Consider the following 19,402-nt stretch of genomic DNA (forward strand, 5'->3'; position numbering starts at 1 on the left):
CCTTCTTTTAATTCCGTCGACGGAGTGTTTATTCGTTCTTCTAATTCATGTCCTTCTCCTGAGTCAGAGCCGAGAGTTTACTCCTCCTTTTAAATTCCTTTCCTTCCGGAGGCACAACCGAGAGTTTATTTCTCCTTTTAAATTCTTTTTCTTCCCGAGGCACAACCGAGAGTTCATTTCTCCTTTTAAATTCCTGAGGCAGGACCAAGAGATCCTTCTTTTAAATTATTTTGTTTTATGAGGCAAAGCATAATTGATCCGGGTCAACACTTCATGTATCTGGTTTTGGCTTTATCTTGACTCCTTGTAGGGGCTCATGACAGTCCTGTAGGGGATCCAAAGGCTTTCGAGCAGTAACGGCAGTGGGGTGGGAGAGTTGGTTATTCAATTGATCCTATGATGTTGGCCCTTCTGCATCATTATTGCAGTCATCAAACTTGTTTGAGCGTGTAAATACGGTCATGTTTTCCGTATGTGGACGTATTCGCTGTCTGCATGGCACTCCAGCATGACGAGGCCCCACTGTCAGTGACATGACCACCCAACCAGAAGATGCTTGGTGCACAATGTGGACTGCTATCGTATATAGTATGCTTTACGACAGAAGCGCACATTAAGGATTATTTTTCTTTTAAACGGCATACACATTAAAGATTAGTTTTAAATGAATAAATGAGAGTCAGGCTAACCAACAAACAAAACGACAGCTGGTGAAGATAAATTTATTTTCTAAACGGGGGTGGGCGAATTTTTCTCAATTTGCATAAAAAAATTATGTTACATTTATTCTGAACTATATTTTCATTTATCTATATTTTGAAATTTAAAATTATTCGAACTCAAATAAAATTTTCATTGATTTGTCTGATAGAAATTTACGTACATTCATTTTGAACTATATTTTTATATCTAAATTATTAAATTTAAATTGATTCAGATTCAAAAAATGCTGATTTTTCTAAAAAATTAGCGTACACGCATTCTTCACTATATTTTTTTATCTAGATTCTGAAATTTAAAATTATTCCAATTCAAACAAGATTCATTGATTTGTCAGAAAATTTTACGTAAATTCATTCTGACCTATATTTTCTTATATCTAGATTTCCAAATTTAAAAATTATTCGAATTTGAACAAAAATTATTTCATTCGTCCAAAAGAATTTACGCACATTCTTTCTGCACCATATTTTCTTTTTATCTTGATTTTAAAATTTAAAATTATTCAAATTTAAAAAAATAGTTGATTTTTTCAAAGAAATTACATACATTCATTCTGCACTATATTTCCTTTTGTGTAAATTTTTAAATTTAAAATTATTCGAATTCAAATGAAAAAATCATTGGTTTGTCCAAAAGAAGTTACGTATAATCATTTCACAGTATATTTTCTTGTATATAAATCTTAAGTTTGTAATTATTTGAAATAAAAAATGTTGATTTGCCGATTTTATTTTTGCCATTTTGAAATTCAAAACCTTTGGCGCTAGTGTAGTACAGTTAGTTGGATTAGTTCGGAAGTCCATGTTTGCTAGTCTAAACCCCATCTTAAATGTGTACTTGGATTCAAAAAAAAGTGTAGTCTTAAACTAAAGGGTATACTCCCTCTGTTCCTTCATATAATTCTTTTTAGGCATTTCAAATGGACTACAACATCTGGATGTATGTAGATATATTTTAGAGTATAGATTCACTCATTTTGCTCCGTATGTAGTCACTTGTTGAAATTTCTACAAAAAAAAAACTTATATTTGGGAATGGAGGGAGTATAATTTAGCAGTCCAGATTGGCATCAAGAATCATCAGGTTTTGTGGCAAGGAGGGCCGCATTTCTGCATCGGTGGGTTTGAACTCCCGCTCTTTACATTTTTCCAGCGAAATTTATTTATACTGTACACTGGCATGTGGGCCCCGCGGGCTTTTCTGCGTAGTTAAAAGAAAACTCCCGCTCTTCACATTTTCCAGCAAAATTTATTTATACTATACACTGACATGTGCCCCCATGGGCTTTTGTTCGTAGTTAAAGGAAAATCTGAGGGTTTTTTCCACTGATAGTGGGCCTTGCCGTGCCACGCAAGCAGCCAATACGTCCGCATATGGGAGATGTAACCGTATTTGCCCGTCCGCACAAGTTTAATGACTGCAATAACGTATTTTACAACTTGTGCATCGAACTGACCATCGCTTGCAAGTTGTATGACTCCTATGTATTTACCTCTATTTTGTGAGAAGTAAAACTTCTCCAACTTTGATCAAGTAAAATATCAATGCCAAATCATTATCATTCCATTCATCATGAAATATATTTTTATATTTTATGTACAATTAGTGTTGATATATTTTACTAAAACTTGGTCAAACAAACAGATGTTTGACTAAAAAAACCAACAGTATAATTTTTTTTGTGCGGTAACAGTATAATTTATCTATACCAATATAAAAAGACCCAAAGGGGCAGATCCAACTGATCTTGGCCATCGAACTAAGTCAATCCAACGACCTAGACTGCTCCAATGGCGAGCGTTAAACGTGTTTAACATGCAATTAATATCATACCAAATATTGCACTAATCACATGATTAACACATACTCCCTCCGTTCCTAAATACTTGTCTTTCTAGGCATTTCAAATGACTATTACATACGGATGTATGTAGACATATTTTAGAGTGTAGATTCACTCATTTTACTCCGTATATAGTCACTTGTTGAAATGCCTAAAAAGACAAGTATTTAGGAACGGAGGGAGTAAATAATAGCATACATAATATCTGTGTGCAATTAATATATTGCCTAAATATTAACGTGCGTTGCATGTGCGCATTTACTAGTATTTTGAAATGGAAGAAGTGGAAGGTGTATTTATTTGACCATGAATTAATTGTTTTAGCGTAAAATTACTCTTACGAGGTCATTTACCGGCGCGAGTAAGGCGTGCAAGCACTTCGAACGCCTCAACGGAAATTCGTTCTAGTAATTACCAGTGGCGTGCAGCACTATGGTCTCAACGGAAATTCCCGGTCCGAGCCCCAGTAGCACACCCAGGCCGTCACGTCCAACCCCATGCTCTCCGTGGCGTCGCCGTATTTCGTCGAGCACAAAGATCACTGTCGGCCCGGACATGTTCCCGTACTCGCTCAATACATGGCGGCTCGCCGCCAGCTTCTCCGTGTCCAGCCGGAGCACCGCCTCCACGCCGTCCAAGATTGCTCGGCCCCCTGGATGCACCGCCCAGAAGAGACGGTTCCAGCCACCGCTCAGGCCGAGCGATCGCAGCGCGTCTACCAGGCACTGCTCGACGTTCTCGCGAATCAGCGTTGTCATCTCGACGGCGGGGCGGAAGAGGAGCCCGTCTTCGCTGAGCCGTCCGGCCGCGGCGCGCTCAGACCCCGGTATCACGGTCTGCGACGCGGCCACCATCTCGAAGAGCGGGCGCTCGGCGGAGCCACGGTTCGCGTCGGCGCCGACGATCACGGCGCCCGCGCCGTAACCGAACAGAGCCTGCATGATGAGCGTGGCCTTGTCGGCCTCGTCCTCAGGGGCGCGGAGAAGGATGAGAGTGAGCTCGGCGCAGACCACGAGGACGCGGGCGCCGCGGTTGTTCTCGGCGATGTCCTTGGCGACGCGGAGCACGGTGGAGCCGATGTTGCAGCCGTTGAGGTAGAGCATGGTGCGGCGGACGGAGGGGGCGAGGCCGAGGAGGGAGGCCAGCCGGAGGTCGGCGCCCGGCATGTGCGCGCCGCAGTAGGTGCTGACGAACGAGGTGGGTGACGTCGGTGGCCGGGCGAAGGGGAGGGCGAAGGGGAGGGCGTACGTACAAACAACCCGTGTGCTTGAGCTACTGCCGGTGCTCACGTTTTTTAGCATCCAAGGGCACTGCGTTGCAACGGGGGAATTAATAATAATTTATAATGGTTATGACTACATTTTGCTGCATCATTGAGATATATTATCACTTTAAATTTCGTGAAATCATGAACATTTTTTTAAACTCGTGCACACATTTGAAATCGTGAACATTCTTCAAATTCGTGAACACTTTTAAAAAAATTCAAAACTTTTCTAAATTCGGCAGCAGTTTTTGAATTCATGAACATTCTATACTATTTTTAAAACAATTTTCTTGAATAAACGAACATTTTTTATAAAATTGGTGGAACAATTTTTGAAACTCACGATAATTTAACGAATATTTTTAAATGCATGATCATTTTTTGAATCAGCGTACATTTTATGAATGAAAAAACTATTTTGTAAGTCACGAACAATTTTTTAATTATTAGGATATTTTTCCATCCATGAACATTTTTGAATTGGAAAAAATTTGTTCAATTTCATTAACATTTTTCAATACATGAAATTTTTAAAAAATCGTGAACATTTTTATTTCCCGAACATTTCTTTTCAAAATTTCGAATTAGTTTGCAATAAGCAATTTTTTTTACACAATTATGAACATTTTTTGAATCCACAAACATTTTATCATTTATTATTAAACATTTTATTTTGAATTCTCATTTTTTTAGAACTTTTGAAGTTCCAAATTATTTAAAGTAGAAAGAACGAAAACGTAAAAGAAAAATAAAAAAAATATAAAACGAAATTTTAAAACAGGCCGCCTGGACATGGGCCGGCCCAAACGGGCATGCTTCGTCTTCTCCCAACACGCATAGCGGATTATAAAAGGTCCCTACTGCATTGGCCGGCCCAGGCAGGGTATTTCCCTATGCGAAATAATTTTTATCACTAGCATTGGTGGGTAATATTTTGCAACTTTAGGGGCAATTTCTGCGATGTACCGCCAGAAGTAATAGCCCTTTTATTATTAGGTAAGATAAAAGTTGTTAAGAGTGTGGAAAAAATACTCAACGTTAATGTATCTCATGTTACAAAAATTCAGATCCAAACTCACCATATGCATGTAGCTTGAGAGAAAATGAAAATAGCAACTACATGGGCTAACTAAATTCTCTTTTGAAGGTTTAACCCCTCAAAATTTTGAGGGGAAGTGCCCCCCTCTTCTTAAATTCAAGTAGTCGAATGAAATCTCAACAAAAGAATACTCGCCCGCAACTCCTCTCTCTCGTCCTCGTTCATATGGGCAGCCCCTCCGCCCTTACCCCCCCCAGGCGGGTCTATCAACCTCCCACCCCACCTTTGCTACGCTCGCCGGCCACCAACGCCGCAGCCATCATATTGCCTCATTTTTGCTGCGAAAGGAACTGTTAGGGGAGCACTTTGTCGTAGAGCACCCACGCCCGAGCTTCCAAGCGCCGAAACCGAGCCACCACAGCCTTCCTTGCCGCCATGTACGGGCACGACTTGGTCGAGAATCAAGCTTGTCAACACCTACATGCCTTGCCTGTAGCCGAGCCGACCACCCGTAGCGTAGTGGATCCAACCCAATGTGCTAGGGTGGGCCAATAGTAGAATAGTTCATACAAAATTGTTTTTCTAAACATTTTCAACTTTTTCTGCTATGTTATAGAGCTATTGGAAAAATATCAGGCTGGGTCATGGCCCACCATGTCCACCCTCTAGCTCCGCCACCGCCCGCAGACATGACGTTGAAGCAACACTGCCGCGACTCTCACCTCCCTCGCTCGCCAAGTATTCAAGGACTTGCCAAGGTAATTTCTTCCCTATTCTTTGTTGTTGTTTTTTGCTGTTTTTGAATTCAAATTCATCACTCTATATTTAATTTGCTAGATGAAGAGATTGTGGGAGATGTAACTCTACGACTCTTAGTCGGAGGAGGAGGAAGCGAATGATGAAGATTTTGAGATGGCCATTGTCGTGATCGTTCGAGAGGAAGAAGAGGTGAGACCGAGATGAAAATCACAATTTGGCCACATGTGTATCAATCAAGACGGGGAAGAAGGCCATGCCAAACTTCCAAGGGTTACTTTGCACCCAATTCAACAAATTCAGAGGAGTATTTCCAACGGTGATTTCGGATGCATCGGGATCTCTTCAACACCATTGTAAGATCTGTTGAGGGCCATGATCATTGGTTTTCATTTAGAACTAATCCAACGGGAGAATTTAGTGCAAGTTCATTTATGAAGTGTACCACGACACTAGTACAAAATCGGGCTTTGCAGACAATTTTCGTACATGGGACGTGGGCGGTTGTGAGATCCACCTCAAAGCATGTGTTGCTATTAGACGGAACAGTGCAGGTGGTTTCTAAAATTGTCTGCACTGAATCTCCACCATGAAGCAGTTTGCATATGTAAACCGCCTCCAATGCTTCCAAGCTTGGGTGGTTTCGTTCATACAACCGCCTCCATTGCCATTTTCTAGGGTACATATTGTTCATGTTTTGTTACTAGACCTACAAATGAAATTGACAGACAAACACAATTCACGAGCATACAACATTCATTTGCATAAGCAATTTGGTTTTACACAACATACATGCATATAATTGGGGTTTCAAGCCAAGATGTACAATTACAAAGTATATTGTGATGTGCTTATACTACGTCCTCATCTCAAATAGTTTACCCGTCTCGGCTTTTCATGCGGTTACCACTATGTTTTGGTACAAGTCTTTTGTGATGTGCATAAACTATGCACATTAATGAAGATGCATGGTAGATGACTTAAGGGTGTGTTTGATAGCTTGCATGAGGCTGCATGTTCCCTACTCGACCCATGTTTTGATGTTTGGTAATCTGAATAGGGCCTTCTCAACTATGTTCAGGCCAACTCAAATATCCTCGCAGCCTGCACGAAGAGAGAACGACTTTTTTATCAGGGGTATGAGAAGAGAGCACCTAAAAATAGCTTATGCATTCAGCTCCTCAATGGAAGTTATCATAATTGTTTTTCCAGAGAGCGCCGAATAGTAGACAAATCACGTGGTGGGCTGGTGGCCCATGTAGCACTACATTATGCTCTTCGCATGATTTTTTTCCGAATGGTTTTGAGCTAGTTTCTTAGTTGTGGTCTGTTTTTCTATTATATAAAAAAATTATATCTGATATAAAAACTATTTTGAAATACTAGAAGATTATGTTGCAAAATAAAAATTCATGTATATGTAAAAAAGTTCGTCCTAAATTAAAAATATTCACAAAATAAATTTTGTTCATGAATTAAAAAATGTTCATAAATTATTTTGCAAAATTCCAGCAGTTTAAAAATTATTCATGAATTTGGAAAATGTTTACAGTGGAACACACTGAAGAGAGCGGCAAATCCTATTCAGCGCCCTTAGCGCTGGATATAAGCAATTGTGCAAACTGGAGTACACCCCCTTCCAACTTGAGCACGAAACATTTTTATTTTGTTCTTCTTTTGCAACCCTCAAAAAATGGGGCTGCTGATTCGCACTCTGAACCTCGTGGTTCCACATCGAACGCGATAAACACCGAGGACACATCACCTGCAGTGACTAAGTTATTGCTTTTTTATCATTTTAATGCCCGCCAAGTGTAACGCTACAAAAAAAATCTGGGTTTTCCTTTTATTTATTTTTTGGCCACTTTTTTTCTTCAGTTTTTCCTCATTTTTTCTTTTCTTTTCTTCTTTTGTTTTTATTTTCTTGTTTATTTTTCCTATTTCTTCCCCTTTTTCAAATCTGTGAACATTTTTCAGTCTTGCTGCAAGATTTTTTTTCAAAATTGGGAACTTTCTTTTAATCATAAAAAAATCATAACCATGAACTTTTTTTAAACTATGAATTGTTTTTTCAAAAATCATGAATATTTTTTAAAGCCATGAACTTTTTCCAGATTGTGATTTTTTTTTCAAATTGATGATCTTTTTCAAAATCAATAAACATTTTTCAAGATACATGAGGTTCTGCAAAGTCAATGACCTTTTTTTCAAAGCCGATGAACTTTTTTTTAAAATCAATGAACTTTTTTAAAATTGGACGGACTTTTTGAAAATCAAATGATCATTTTTCGATACAATGATTTTTTTCAAAGTTGTGATTTTTTTCATATCTGATGAACTTTTGTTTTCCTCAAATTTGTTAACTTTTTTCAAAATTGGATGAACTTTTTCCAAAGTGATGAATTTTTGTTTGATAATTGTAATTTTTTAATGGATGAACTTTTTGAAAATTCATGAACATTTTAAGTTTGCGAACTTTCCTTCAAAGTGCTTGTACATTTTTGAATTATTATTTTTCCTGGTTTTCCTTTTTTTTCTTGTTTTTAATAGTTAAAAGTTGACCGGTCAACTGGTCAACCGTCGACCGGGCAAACCGTGGTCTATCGAATGAGGCTACTGGACTGGCCGGATTGTGGCATTCTGTGTGCGAGGATCCAGCTCGTCGCAAGCAATGCAACTCACCACGGTGCCATCGCAGCACTCCAGAGGCACGGTTCCAACAAAAACCAATCCTCATTGCCAATCACCAAACTCGTGGTTCAAGCATCCCTAAAGTCTTGGTAGCACCGGCCACGGTCGAGGTCGCCGCTGCATAGCCAGTGCAAACAAAGTCCATGGCCAGTTGCAACAAAAAATGTTGCCGTCGTAGTGAGCCTGTTGTCGGTCTCAGCATCTGCCACTGCTGGTTCCAGCAAGCTCCATGGCCGGTTGCAGTATGGACCACAGCCGATTCCAACATTCGTTGTCGATTCGCAGAACCCCGATGGCCATGTACCTAGCTGAGGCAACAGAGGTTGTGGCATAGTCTCCATTTAGTTCCACAACAGAGGTTGTGGCATAGTCTCCATTTAGTTCCAGTAGTTGCCTCCTGACATTGCAGCGCGCCGATATTGATTGCACATCGTATCCAATGCCGATGACTGTGGATTTGTGTGGACGGGGAGGGCATGAGCATACGACCTCTGAGACAGGGAGGGGGAAAGGACGGTGAGGGGTGCAAGACGGCGTGCGAAGGTGGGGGTAGCCGTCCGCAGCGATAACGCGCGGGATGGTCGTCGGCGACAGGATGTTCGCGGCACGAGCGAAAAGGGATAACGCGAAGAAACAAAGGAATGTGGTGTGGGGCCTGCAACAATGTCTATTGTGGGGATGTGTTATGGTACACACGATTAACCGCCGATGTAGTGGCTCGTATGTGACCGGCGCAATGTTCCACCGGTCGCCCATAAGGAACGTTTCTCAGAGAAAGTTAATAATACATGTTTTAGTACATAAACTTCTGGCGGTGGAAACATATTCACACGAGAACTTTAAACCACAGAAAAGTAGCCCCTTGAACTCTAATGTTGTAACATTTTCGTCCAAATGTGCCCGAGTTGTCAACAAGCGCGGGCGGACCACGGCTATATTTATGCAGACCCCCCCCCCCCCCCCCCCCCCCCCCCCGAGTTGCTGAAAAATCAATTCTTAATCCTCAATCGCGTGATGAATAGAATTTTTAAGAAATACGCCCCTAAAATTTTGTATATACGTGTTGATGCCCTCGTACCCCTCCCCAAACCCATGTCTCTGCATCTCCGAGGCAACCCAGGTCGACGCCGGCAATCGAAGCTGCCATGGAGCCACAGCTTGGGGATCCAGGGAGTTCCCTCCTGAGTACGATATGTACCAAATCAATGGCTTTGTTCCGCAATTGGGAACCCCTTTACTGCACGGGTTTGGTTAAGTTTAGGAGGAACCGATGATCAATCTCTGTCCGTCATGTCTTGGGTTGAAAAGTAGTTTTCCTTGTGCGGATGGGTACGAGTTGTTTATGAGGAACTGATAGTGGAGCTTGGTTTTGGGTATTAAGGGTAGGTTAGGGAGATGATTTGAGGGGGGACGGGCGGAGGGAGTGGCCAAAAGAACGAATCATACGTATAAAGAAAGGGGATTAAAAGAATCCACATTAGCCATCAGGGCATGTACAATGGTGCAATCTTAGCAGTGCCACATAGGATAATTGGTGAGGTGGAAGAGAGAGAAAACATAAGAGAGAGAAAAAAAAAAAAAAAAAGCCACGAGCCGCCTCCAGACGACCCGACCTCAGCTGTGTCTCCAATCGACAGCGGCCTGTTTGGACCCTTTGCTCCATGGACGCCACGAGTCCAGCACCAGCACCCGCACTGCGGCCGGCCACAGCACACCGAGGAGACGACGGAATGGATCACATGCACACTAGTACTCCCCTGTTTCTCGCGAGGCCACGGCTCGGCGACGCAGAGCACACGGAGAGCGGGCGCGTCTGACCGACCGATCAACGCACGTCAAATACCGTAGAGCACACGGCCAGCGTAAAAAGCAACCGCTGTGTGCCTGACCGACCGATCAACGCACGTCAAATACCGTAGAGCACACGGCCAGCGTAAAAAGCAACCGCTGTGTGCCTGACCGACCGATCAACGCACGTCAAATACCGTAGACGCCTGGTAGCTAGCGTAGCACAGTGACCAGACCAGACCGGAGTAGGGAGTAGGTCAGTCCGGTCCAAAAGGCCTCTGATAGCTGACCGGAGAGAGCCAGCCGGCCGGCCACATCCAGGGGGGCGACGTGACTGGACTAGCCGGACGGGACTCCTCAGAGACACCGGGATCAATGCATGATAGATAATACCAGTACATTTGATCGACCGGACGAACACCGATTCGATGGGTCCATCCAAGCTCCGGCGGCCCCATCTGGCTGCTGCATGCATGCATCTCGTTCGTTCAGTGTAAAAAATCACTGGCTGCGTGTCCACATCCGTGCCTGCCGTGACATTCCAATGGCGAATGAGAGCTGTTTACTTGCGAAAAAAAAGGGAGAAATTGCATCCAGGGGTCTGTGTTAATCAACTCATTAAACTTCAGATATTAACCTAGTGCTGGTAAGGTACCACCACCACAAACCCTAGCTACTCTACTCGCTAGACCTAGCTAGGCGAGATCAAGCTCGAAACAAAACGAGAATAAAGTAAGTTTTGCACGGCAGCCAAAGGTTTGTACTCCTACAGTACACCACGTCGGGAAGAAGCCATGGGTGCGGTGCCGTTCTCAGCTTCTCTTACTTTTATGCGCGCACCCCATAGGCCACATCACCAGTGCTGTGCCGTGCACCGCTCCTCTGGCATTGGCAATGGCAATGGCAATGGACATCACTGATGAACAGGGCCATGCACAGTGTGAGCCAGAAGGGCTCTCCAGTTTTCCTCTCGGAGCAAAACCAAACCCAAACCCCCCGCTGCTTCCTCCCACCTGCCACTCCTGTGCTGTGCTGCGCTGCGCTCGCAAGGAAGGAATCACTCCGACGGGCAGCTACCAAGCTAGCACGCCATACAGACAGACAGCTTGTTTTTGCTTCCTCCCTCTGCGTCTCCACACATGATCTCTCTGCGGCTCTCTTTCTCTCTATCCGTGTGTGTGCGCGCAGTGCTGCGCTTGCTTGCAATCTCAGTTCAGCAGCAGCAGTTTGCACATTTTGGCTGTTGTGTGTGTGTGTGTGTTGGACGGCCGCTGCTGCAGCTGGGAAGAAAGAAAGAGCTTTCAATTTTTGACAGGACAATTCATGTTGGGGGCTAGTACCTGTGGCGTGTCCGTGTGACTAAAAAACATGCATGCCTGACAGGAGGAAGAACCAAGACCTGTCCCCCTATGCTAACGCACTCACGTTTCCAAGGAACGGCTGCTAACTAAATAAATGCCTCCCCTCCTTTCAGCCGTTTCCAAGGCCTATAGCTGGATTGTATAGGCAGGATCTAGATAAAAGAATTGGGTTGGATGGTATAGACATGTCTTGTCCGATTTACCGTGTCGTGTCAAAGTCTCAAAGACGGTCAGTTAAACCCAGAAACCACGTGCTTGCCAAACCAGGGTGGCGTCGTGGCTCCTGCTCCTTGGAGCCCTCCACCTCCCAGTTCCCCGGTGGGCTGCTGTCTCGTAGCCTTCCTGCTGGGGGCGTCGCATCGGTGATCCTCATCGGTGGTCTCGGCGTCAAGGGTGCCTGCCGGCGTCTCTGTCGGTCGGATTCACCTGGATCTGGGGCCGTCCATTTTCAGCGCTGCCCCGCGCTATTGGCGGCTGCTCTGCATTTCGTCGCGTGGAGGATGTGACCGGGGGTTTGGGAGAAATCCATGGTCGGCCTGCTGCTGCGGGTCGAGACAGCGGCGACGCTTCCCGTCGTTCCCATCTTGATGGAGTTGTCTTCATCCCCCGGTCTTGTCATGTTTGGGGTGTGCTCTGTGGTGTTCTATGCTTGGTGATGCCCTCCGGTGGCACACAGGTGTCGTGGCGTCGCCTCGGCCCGGCGTGACCGTTCGAATGTACCCCATGACACAGGCGGTGTCGCGGCGTTGTGCAGTCTTGGTTGCCCAGTGCTTTTCGATTACGTCGACGGTGCAGTGTCATGGTTTAGTCTCGGCTCGCCGCTGCAGTTCGAGCGCTCGTGGTGCCCCCTGTTGTGGTCGCCGCTGCAGTTCGAGCGCTCGTGGTGCCCCCTGTTGTGGTCGCCGCTGCAGTTCGAGCGCTCGTGGTGCCCCCTGTTGTGGTCGCCGCTGCAGTTCGAGCGCTCGTGGTGCCCCCTGTTGTGGTGTTTTGGGTATGCTTTGTGGAGTTCTATGCCTGGTGGTGCCCTTTGACTACGCCGGTGGCACATAGGTGCCGTGGCGCCGTCTCGGCCCGGCGTGACCGTTCGAATGTACCCCATGACACAGGTGGTGTCGCGGCGTTGTGCAGTCTTGGTTGCCCCAGTGCTTTTCAATTGCGTCGATGGTGCAGTGTCATGGTTTAGTCTCGGCTAGCCACGGTGGTTCGAGCGCCCATGGTGTCCCCTGTTGTGTTGTGTCCCCCCGCCATGTGTTGTCTTTGTGTTTTTGCCTTATTTCTCCTTCCTGTGCCTCCTGTGCCCCATGTACTTCTGCTTCACTTGAAGCCTATCCTGTATTAGGCTGCAAAGCCTATAAGCAACAAATGAATACAATTCAGGTGGGGAGGATTTCTTCTCCCCCCGTTGAAAATTCAAAAAAAAAAAACCCAGAAACCAGATTAGTACAGCACGTAAAACTTCAGCTGCTACGAGTGAGAGCACGACAAAGCTAAGAGCGCAAACCGGCCAGCTCCTTGACGTCTGCATTGCATGATCAACGCGGCAAACTCGTTGGGAACCTTTAAAAAACACTAAAAAGAACTACTAATTACGTACTAGCTGGTAGTAGGGGTTGATTAGTCCTCTACGTACATCTTGGAACAAGAACGGGACACCAAGGACGCCGAGTTCCTCAAGATTTCATCATCCACGGTCAACATGAACCAACCAGACAAAAGGATCGACCGACCACCAGTTGCACAAGAAAGCCAAACAAGATCCACCAAGAAACCCCCAAAAGATCGCTAGCTATACTACTAGTTCTACTATAATACATCCATTCCTCCGACGAGTATTTCCGGAGGGAGGGAGTATCATGCAGTTCATGGGCTCAGTATCAAGCGCCCGCACTTGCACCTCCAGCTCAACGGCTTGTAGTTGGAGTGGTCGTCGTAGGAGGACGGCATTGCTCTCCCACCACCGGATGCAGCAGCACGGCCGCCATGGCGCCCAAGCTCTTTCTCCTTCTTCTTCCTCTTCTGCAGCTCATGTGGAGAAATGGGCACCTGCACCGCCTCGCAGTGCCCGCAGGACCGGCACCTCCCCGCGCAGCTCGGCGGCCTCGACCCTATCACGCCCCTGATCCCCGCAATGCCCTTGTCCTGCAGACAGAGGTCGAGGAGGCAGGAACAGGGTCAGAACTCCAACCGCATCGCAAGGGACGAAGTGAATCGTGCATTGACCGTGCGTGAAGTGAGCTGCACGTACGTACCTCGGCGAAGGCGGCGGCGCTGGCGTGGAAGGCGGCGCGGGTGGAAGCGAGGAGGAGGGCCAGTAGGAGCAGGAGAAGATGGCCCATTTGATGATGGACGGAATGGAAGCTTGGAAGCGAAAAGGCTAGCGGCGGCGGAGGGAGGGGCGGCGGGGGTGGTGATGATGGGGGCGAAAGGCAAAAGTTGGCGACCGCGGCTGATGGTCTCGTGGTGGCGATGCGCGTGCGGGCGTTTTATCCGCGCGTGTAGGATAGATTCGCAGGGGAAGAGGACGGGCAGGTGATACAAAACAGCCGGGCGGCTCCCTTCTCGGCTCCTTTTGGCGGATTGCTAGCTTCCGGCGTACAGTGCGTAGTGCATCTTGTCCAATGAATCTACGGGTGTATACTAATAGAGAATACAGTAGAGCAATTGTTCTACGGTTTGGGCTACGTGCGGCTTTACCAATAGATCTTGATAGGACTTCTTGGAAAGAAAATAATTATGATGGAGTTATATGTGCAAAATACTTTCTCCGATCATTTTTAGTCTGCATATAAGTTTTGTCCCAAGTCAAAGTATTTCTACTTTGAAGAAACTTATAAAAACAAAATCAACATTCACAAAACTGAATTAGTACCAAATTAATATAGTAGATGTTGATATTTTTTAATATAAATTTGGTCAAATTTTGCAAACTTTGACTTGACACAAATCTAATACGCGGAGTAAAAAAGACCGGAGAGAGTAGATGATTATGAGAACACATTAATATAGAAAATTATGTGCTTGATTCGTAGGGAATAGGAAAAACACATAAATCCTAAAAGACACGGTCAGATTATAAGATTAAAACATATGGAAGGTAAGATTGCCCTTGTTATCGCGCATAGCAATGTAAAAAGGAAATTTTATAAAGAAAAAAAAATCTAAAGTGTGGATGATATTTGGTGTCGTTTGAAAAAGAAAAGAATTGATAACATACATTCTTCTAAAATGCTAGTGGAATGGGTTATTCTATAGGAATTTTCTAGGAAACCAAACATGAGGTCCGTATTTCGGGCCTCTTTGATTCACAAGATTCTTAAAACACATAATTAGGAAAAAACACGTGATTGAAACTCTTGAATTCTATAAAATTAGAAAACCATTGGAATTTGGATCACATTTGATGCCACAAGGAAAGCAAAGGCTTTGTACGAACATGTTTGAGTGGATGATTTATTTTTCTCCAAAATAGTGTGCAAGGTGGTTGGACAAGAAAGTTCCGGTGCAAATAAGAAATTGTAGCCTCCTCATCATCTGTGTGGGCGACTCAAGAGGCCACACATTCAACCTTTTCGGGATCCTTCACCGTGTGCCCCCTCCCTCGTGGTTGCCGATTGTGGGGCTCCATTCCTATGGCATTGGGTGATGCACGGGCAGCGGTCAGACGACGTGGTGAAGGCAAACATTGTAGGGTGGAGCCTGTTCGTGTTTGGCTGGTGGTCTGAGATCTTCCTCTTCCCCGATGGCATTGTCGTAAGCATGAGGCAGGCGCACTAAGCAATGGAGGTCACTCTAACCGCCAGGACCCAGCATGGTGTTGTAGCCCACGCCGTACGATCAGCGTAAGCCCCCTGCTCCGGTTCGACCATTGGGGATCTTTGCTAGTGAGCTGTTCGACGACGCCGAACGAGGGTGACTACCTCACACTGCCTCCATGGTCGTGACATCAGCCAGAGTGTTTTTGACCTTTCGAGCCGGTCACAAAGGAGATGATGGCCAGTGATCAGTTAGATTGGTCCAGATTTCTGGTTGGGAGTGCGGAGTTGTCGATCACTCTTTTGTGAGTTGGCAGCGCCATGCTCATTCCCGCGCTAGATGGTTTGTGCCGGTGCCATTACGCGCAATGCATGGCGGTGGTCGTGTCCTTTTCCGTCGATATGCTACCATAGGCGATGGTGGCAGAGCTAGTGGTGGCGCGTGGTGCTATCATCTAATGTAGATCAGCCATTGGGTGCCACTTGTGAGGATGGTGCGGGAGCTATGGGGTGTCCCGGACTTGGGATTTTTGCAGTGTCGGTGTCATGTGACGAGTGTCTCTTGTGGATATGCAACTTGAAAGTGCGTTATATCGACTAGAGGGGGGGTGAATCGGCGATTTTTACAAATTCGTCACTGAGAAATTTCAAGGTGAGGAAATTCCTAAGTCACGAACAACTAGCACCAGAATAAGTACTCAGATGCAAGCATAACAGAGCAGTACCACAGTCATCATGATGAAATGAAAACAAGCACAGAGTACAAGTAGCGTAAACACAGGATAGCAGGCTGAAGACAAACTTGTTGGGGAACGTAGTATTTCAAAAAAAATTCCTACGCACACGCAAGATCCATCTACGTGATGGATAGCAACGAGCATAAGAGTGCATCCACGTACCCTCGTCGAACGAAAGTATTACGGTGGGTGAACAAATTACTGTCGAGCAATTGATAGAATTGAGCATAGTTATGAGAATATCTAGGTATGATCATGTATATAGGCATCACGTCCGTGACAAGTAGACCGACTCCTGCCTGCATCTACTACTATTACTCCACACATCGACCGCTATCCAGCATGCATCTAGAGTATTAAGTTCATAAGAACAGAGTAATGCTTTAAGTATGATGACATGATGTAGAGGGATAACTCATGCAATATGATATAAACCCCATCTTGTTATCCTCGATGGCAACAATACAATACGTGTCGTTTCCCTTTCTGTCACTGGGATTGAGTACCGCAAGATTGAACCCAAAGCTAAGCACTTCTCCCATTGCAAGAAAGATCAATCTAGTAGACCAAACCAAACTGATAATTCGAAGAGACTTGCAAAGATAACCAATCATACATAAAAAAATTCAGAGAAGATTCAAATATTGTTCATAGATAATCTTGATCATAAACCCACAATTCATCGGTCCCGACAAACACACCGCAAAAGAAGATTACATCGAATAAATCTCCACGAGAATCATGGAGAACTTTGTATTGAGATCCAAAGAGAGAGAAGAAGCCATCTAGCTAATAACTATGGACCCGAAGGTCTGAGGTAAACTACTCACACATCATCGGAGAGGTTATGGTGTTGATGTAGAAGCCCTCCGTGATCAATGCCCCCTCCGGCAGGACCACGGAAAAGGCCCCAAGATGGGATCTCACGGGTACAGAAGGTTGCGACGGTGGAATTAGGTTTTTGTGCATGCCTCTGTTGGTTTGGGGGTACGTAGGTATATATAGGAGGAAGAAGTACGTCGGTGGAGCAACGTGGGCCCCACGAGGGTGGAGGGCGCGCCCCCTGCCTCGTGCTCTCCTCGCCGCTTTCCTGACGTGGACTCCAAGTCCCCTGGATCACGTTTGTTCCGAAAATCACGCTCCCGAAGGTTTCATTCCGTTTGGACTCCGTTTGATATTCTTTTTCTGCGAAACACTGAAATAGGCAAAAAACAACAATTTGGGCTGGGCCTCCGGTTAATAGGTTAGTCCCAAAAATAATATAAAAGTGTATAATAAAGCCCATTAAACATCCAAAACAGAATATAATATAACATGGAACAATAAAAAATTATAGATACGTTGGAGACGTATCAAGCATCCCCAAGCTTAATTCCTGCTTGTCCTCGAGTAGGTAAATGATAAAAACATAATTTTTGATGTGGAATGCTACTTGGCATAATTTTTAATGTAATTCTCTTAATTGTGGTATGAATGTTCAGATCCGAAAGATTCAAGACAAAAGTTTAATATTGACATAAAAATAATAATACTTCAAGCATACTAACTAAGCAATTATGTCTTCTCAAAATAACATGGCCAAAGAAAGTTATCCCTACAAAATCATATAGTCTGGCTATGCTCTATCTTCATCACACAAAATATTTAAATCATGCACAACCCCGATGACAAGCCAAACAATTGTTTCATACTTTTGGTGTTCTCAAACTTTTCCAATCTTCACGCATTACATGAGCGTGAGCGATGGACATAGCACTATATGTGTAATAGAATGGTGGTTGTGGAGAAGACAAAAAGGGAGAAGATAGTCTCACATCAACTAGGCGTATCAACGGGCTATGGAGATGCCCATCAATAGATATCAATGTGAGTGAGTAGGGATTGCCATGCAACGGATGCACTAGAGCTATAAGTATATGAAAGCTCAACAAAAGAAACTAAGTGGGTGTGCATCCAACTCGCTTGCTCACGAAGACCTAGGGCATTTTGAGGAAGCCCATCATTGGAATATACAAGCCAAGTTCTATAATGAAAATTTCCCACTAGTATATGAAACGGACAACATAAGAGACTCTCTATCATGAAGATCATGGTGCTACTTTGAAGCACAAGTGTGGTAAAAGGATAGTAGCATTGTCCCTTCTCTCTTTTTCTTTTTTTATGGCCTATCTCTTTTTTTATTTAGTCCGGAGTCTCATCCCGACTTATGGGGGAATCATAGCCTCCATCATCCTTTCCTCACTTGGGACAATGCTCTAATAATGGTGATCATCACACTTTTATTTTCTTACAACTCAAGAATTACAACTCAATACTTAGAACAACAATATGACTCTATGTGAATGTCTCCGGCGGAGTACCGGGATATGCAATGAATCAAGAGTGACATGTATGAAAGAATTATGAACGGGGGCTTTGCCACAAATACGATGTCAACTACATGATCATGCAAAGCAATATGACAATGATGGAGCGTGTCATAATAAACGGAACGGTGGTAAGTTGCATGGCAATATATCTCGGAATGGCTATGGAAATGCCATGACAGGTAGGTATGGTGGCTGTTTTGAGGAAGGTATATGGTGGGTGTATGATACCGGCGAAAGGTGCGCGGTATTAGAGAGGCTAGCAATGGTGGAAGGATGAGAGTGCGTATAATCCATGGACTCAACATTAGTCATAAAGAACTCATATACTTGTTGCAAAAATATATTAGTTATCGAAACAAAGTATTACGCGCATGCTCCTAGGGGGATAGATTGGTAGGAAAAGACCATCGCTCGTCCCCGACCGCCACTCATAAGGAAGACAATCAAAAAATAAATCATGCTCCGACTTCATCACATAACGGTTCACCATACGTGCATGCTACGGGAATCACAAACTTTAACACAAGTATTTATCAAATTCAAAACTACTCAACTAGCATGACTCTAATATTACCATCTTCATATCTCAAAACAATTATCAAGCATCAAACTCCTCATAGTATTCAACACACTCATAATAAATTTTTTACTAATCTTGAATGCCTATCATAATTTAAGCAAATTACCACGCTGTTTTGTAGGACTCTCAAAATAATCTAAGTGGAGCATGAGAGAAAAATTGTTTCTATAAAACATAACCATCGACGTGCTCTAAAAGATATAAGTGAAGCACTAGAGCAAAAACTATATAGCTCAAAAGATATAAGTGAAGCATATAGAGTATTCTAACAAGTTCCGAATCAAGTGTGTCTCTCTCAAAAGGTGTGTACAGCAAGGATAATTGTGGCAAACTAACAAATAAAGACTCAAATAATACAAGACGCTCCAAGCAAAACACATATCATGTGGTGAATAAAAATATAGCTCCAAGTAAATTTACCGATGGATGAGGACGAAAGAGGGGATGCCTTCCGGGGCATCCCCAAGCTTTGGCTTTTAGGTGTCCTTAGATTATC

The 19,402-nt window shown here is 44.3% G+C and overlaps 2 protein-coding genes across 2 annotated transcripts; both read right to left on the reverse strand.

Moving 5' to 3' along the window:
* Positions 1-2,970: 2,970 nt before the first annotated feature.
* LOC109761056 (stilbene synthase 2-like) lies at positions 2,971-3,781 on the reverse strand. Its single transcript, XM_073497313.1, has one exon. The coding sequence runs from the start codon at positions 3,730-3,732 to the stop codon at positions 2,971-2,973; it is 762 nt and encodes a 253-aa protein (XP_073353414.1). The 5' UTR covers positions 3,733-3,781.
* Positions 3,782-13,026: 9,245 nt separating this feature from the next.
* Positions 13,027-13,963, reverse strand: LOC109761064 (EPIDERMAL PATTERNING FACTOR-like protein 2). Its single transcript, XM_045227207.2, has 2 exons — positions 13,718-13,963; positions 13,027-13,607 (listed from the first exon to the last, which is right to left on the reverse strand). The coding sequence occupies exons 1-2, from the start codon at positions 13,802-13,804 to the stop codon at positions 13,329-13,331; spliced, it is 366 nt and encodes a 121-aa protein (XP_045083142.1). The 5' UTR covers positions 13,805-13,963; the 3' UTR covers positions 13,027-13,328.
* Positions 13,964-19,402: the final 5,439 nt, after the last annotated feature.

This window comes from Aegilops tauschii, chromosome 4 (genome assembly GCF_002575655.3).
Source record: "Aegilops tauschii subsp. strangulata cultivar AL8/78 chromosome 4, Aet v6.0, whole genome shotgun sequence".
Classification (NCBI taxonomy): Eukaryota; Viridiplantae; Streptophyta; class Magnoliopsida; order Poales; family Poaceae; genus Aegilops; species Aegilops tauschii.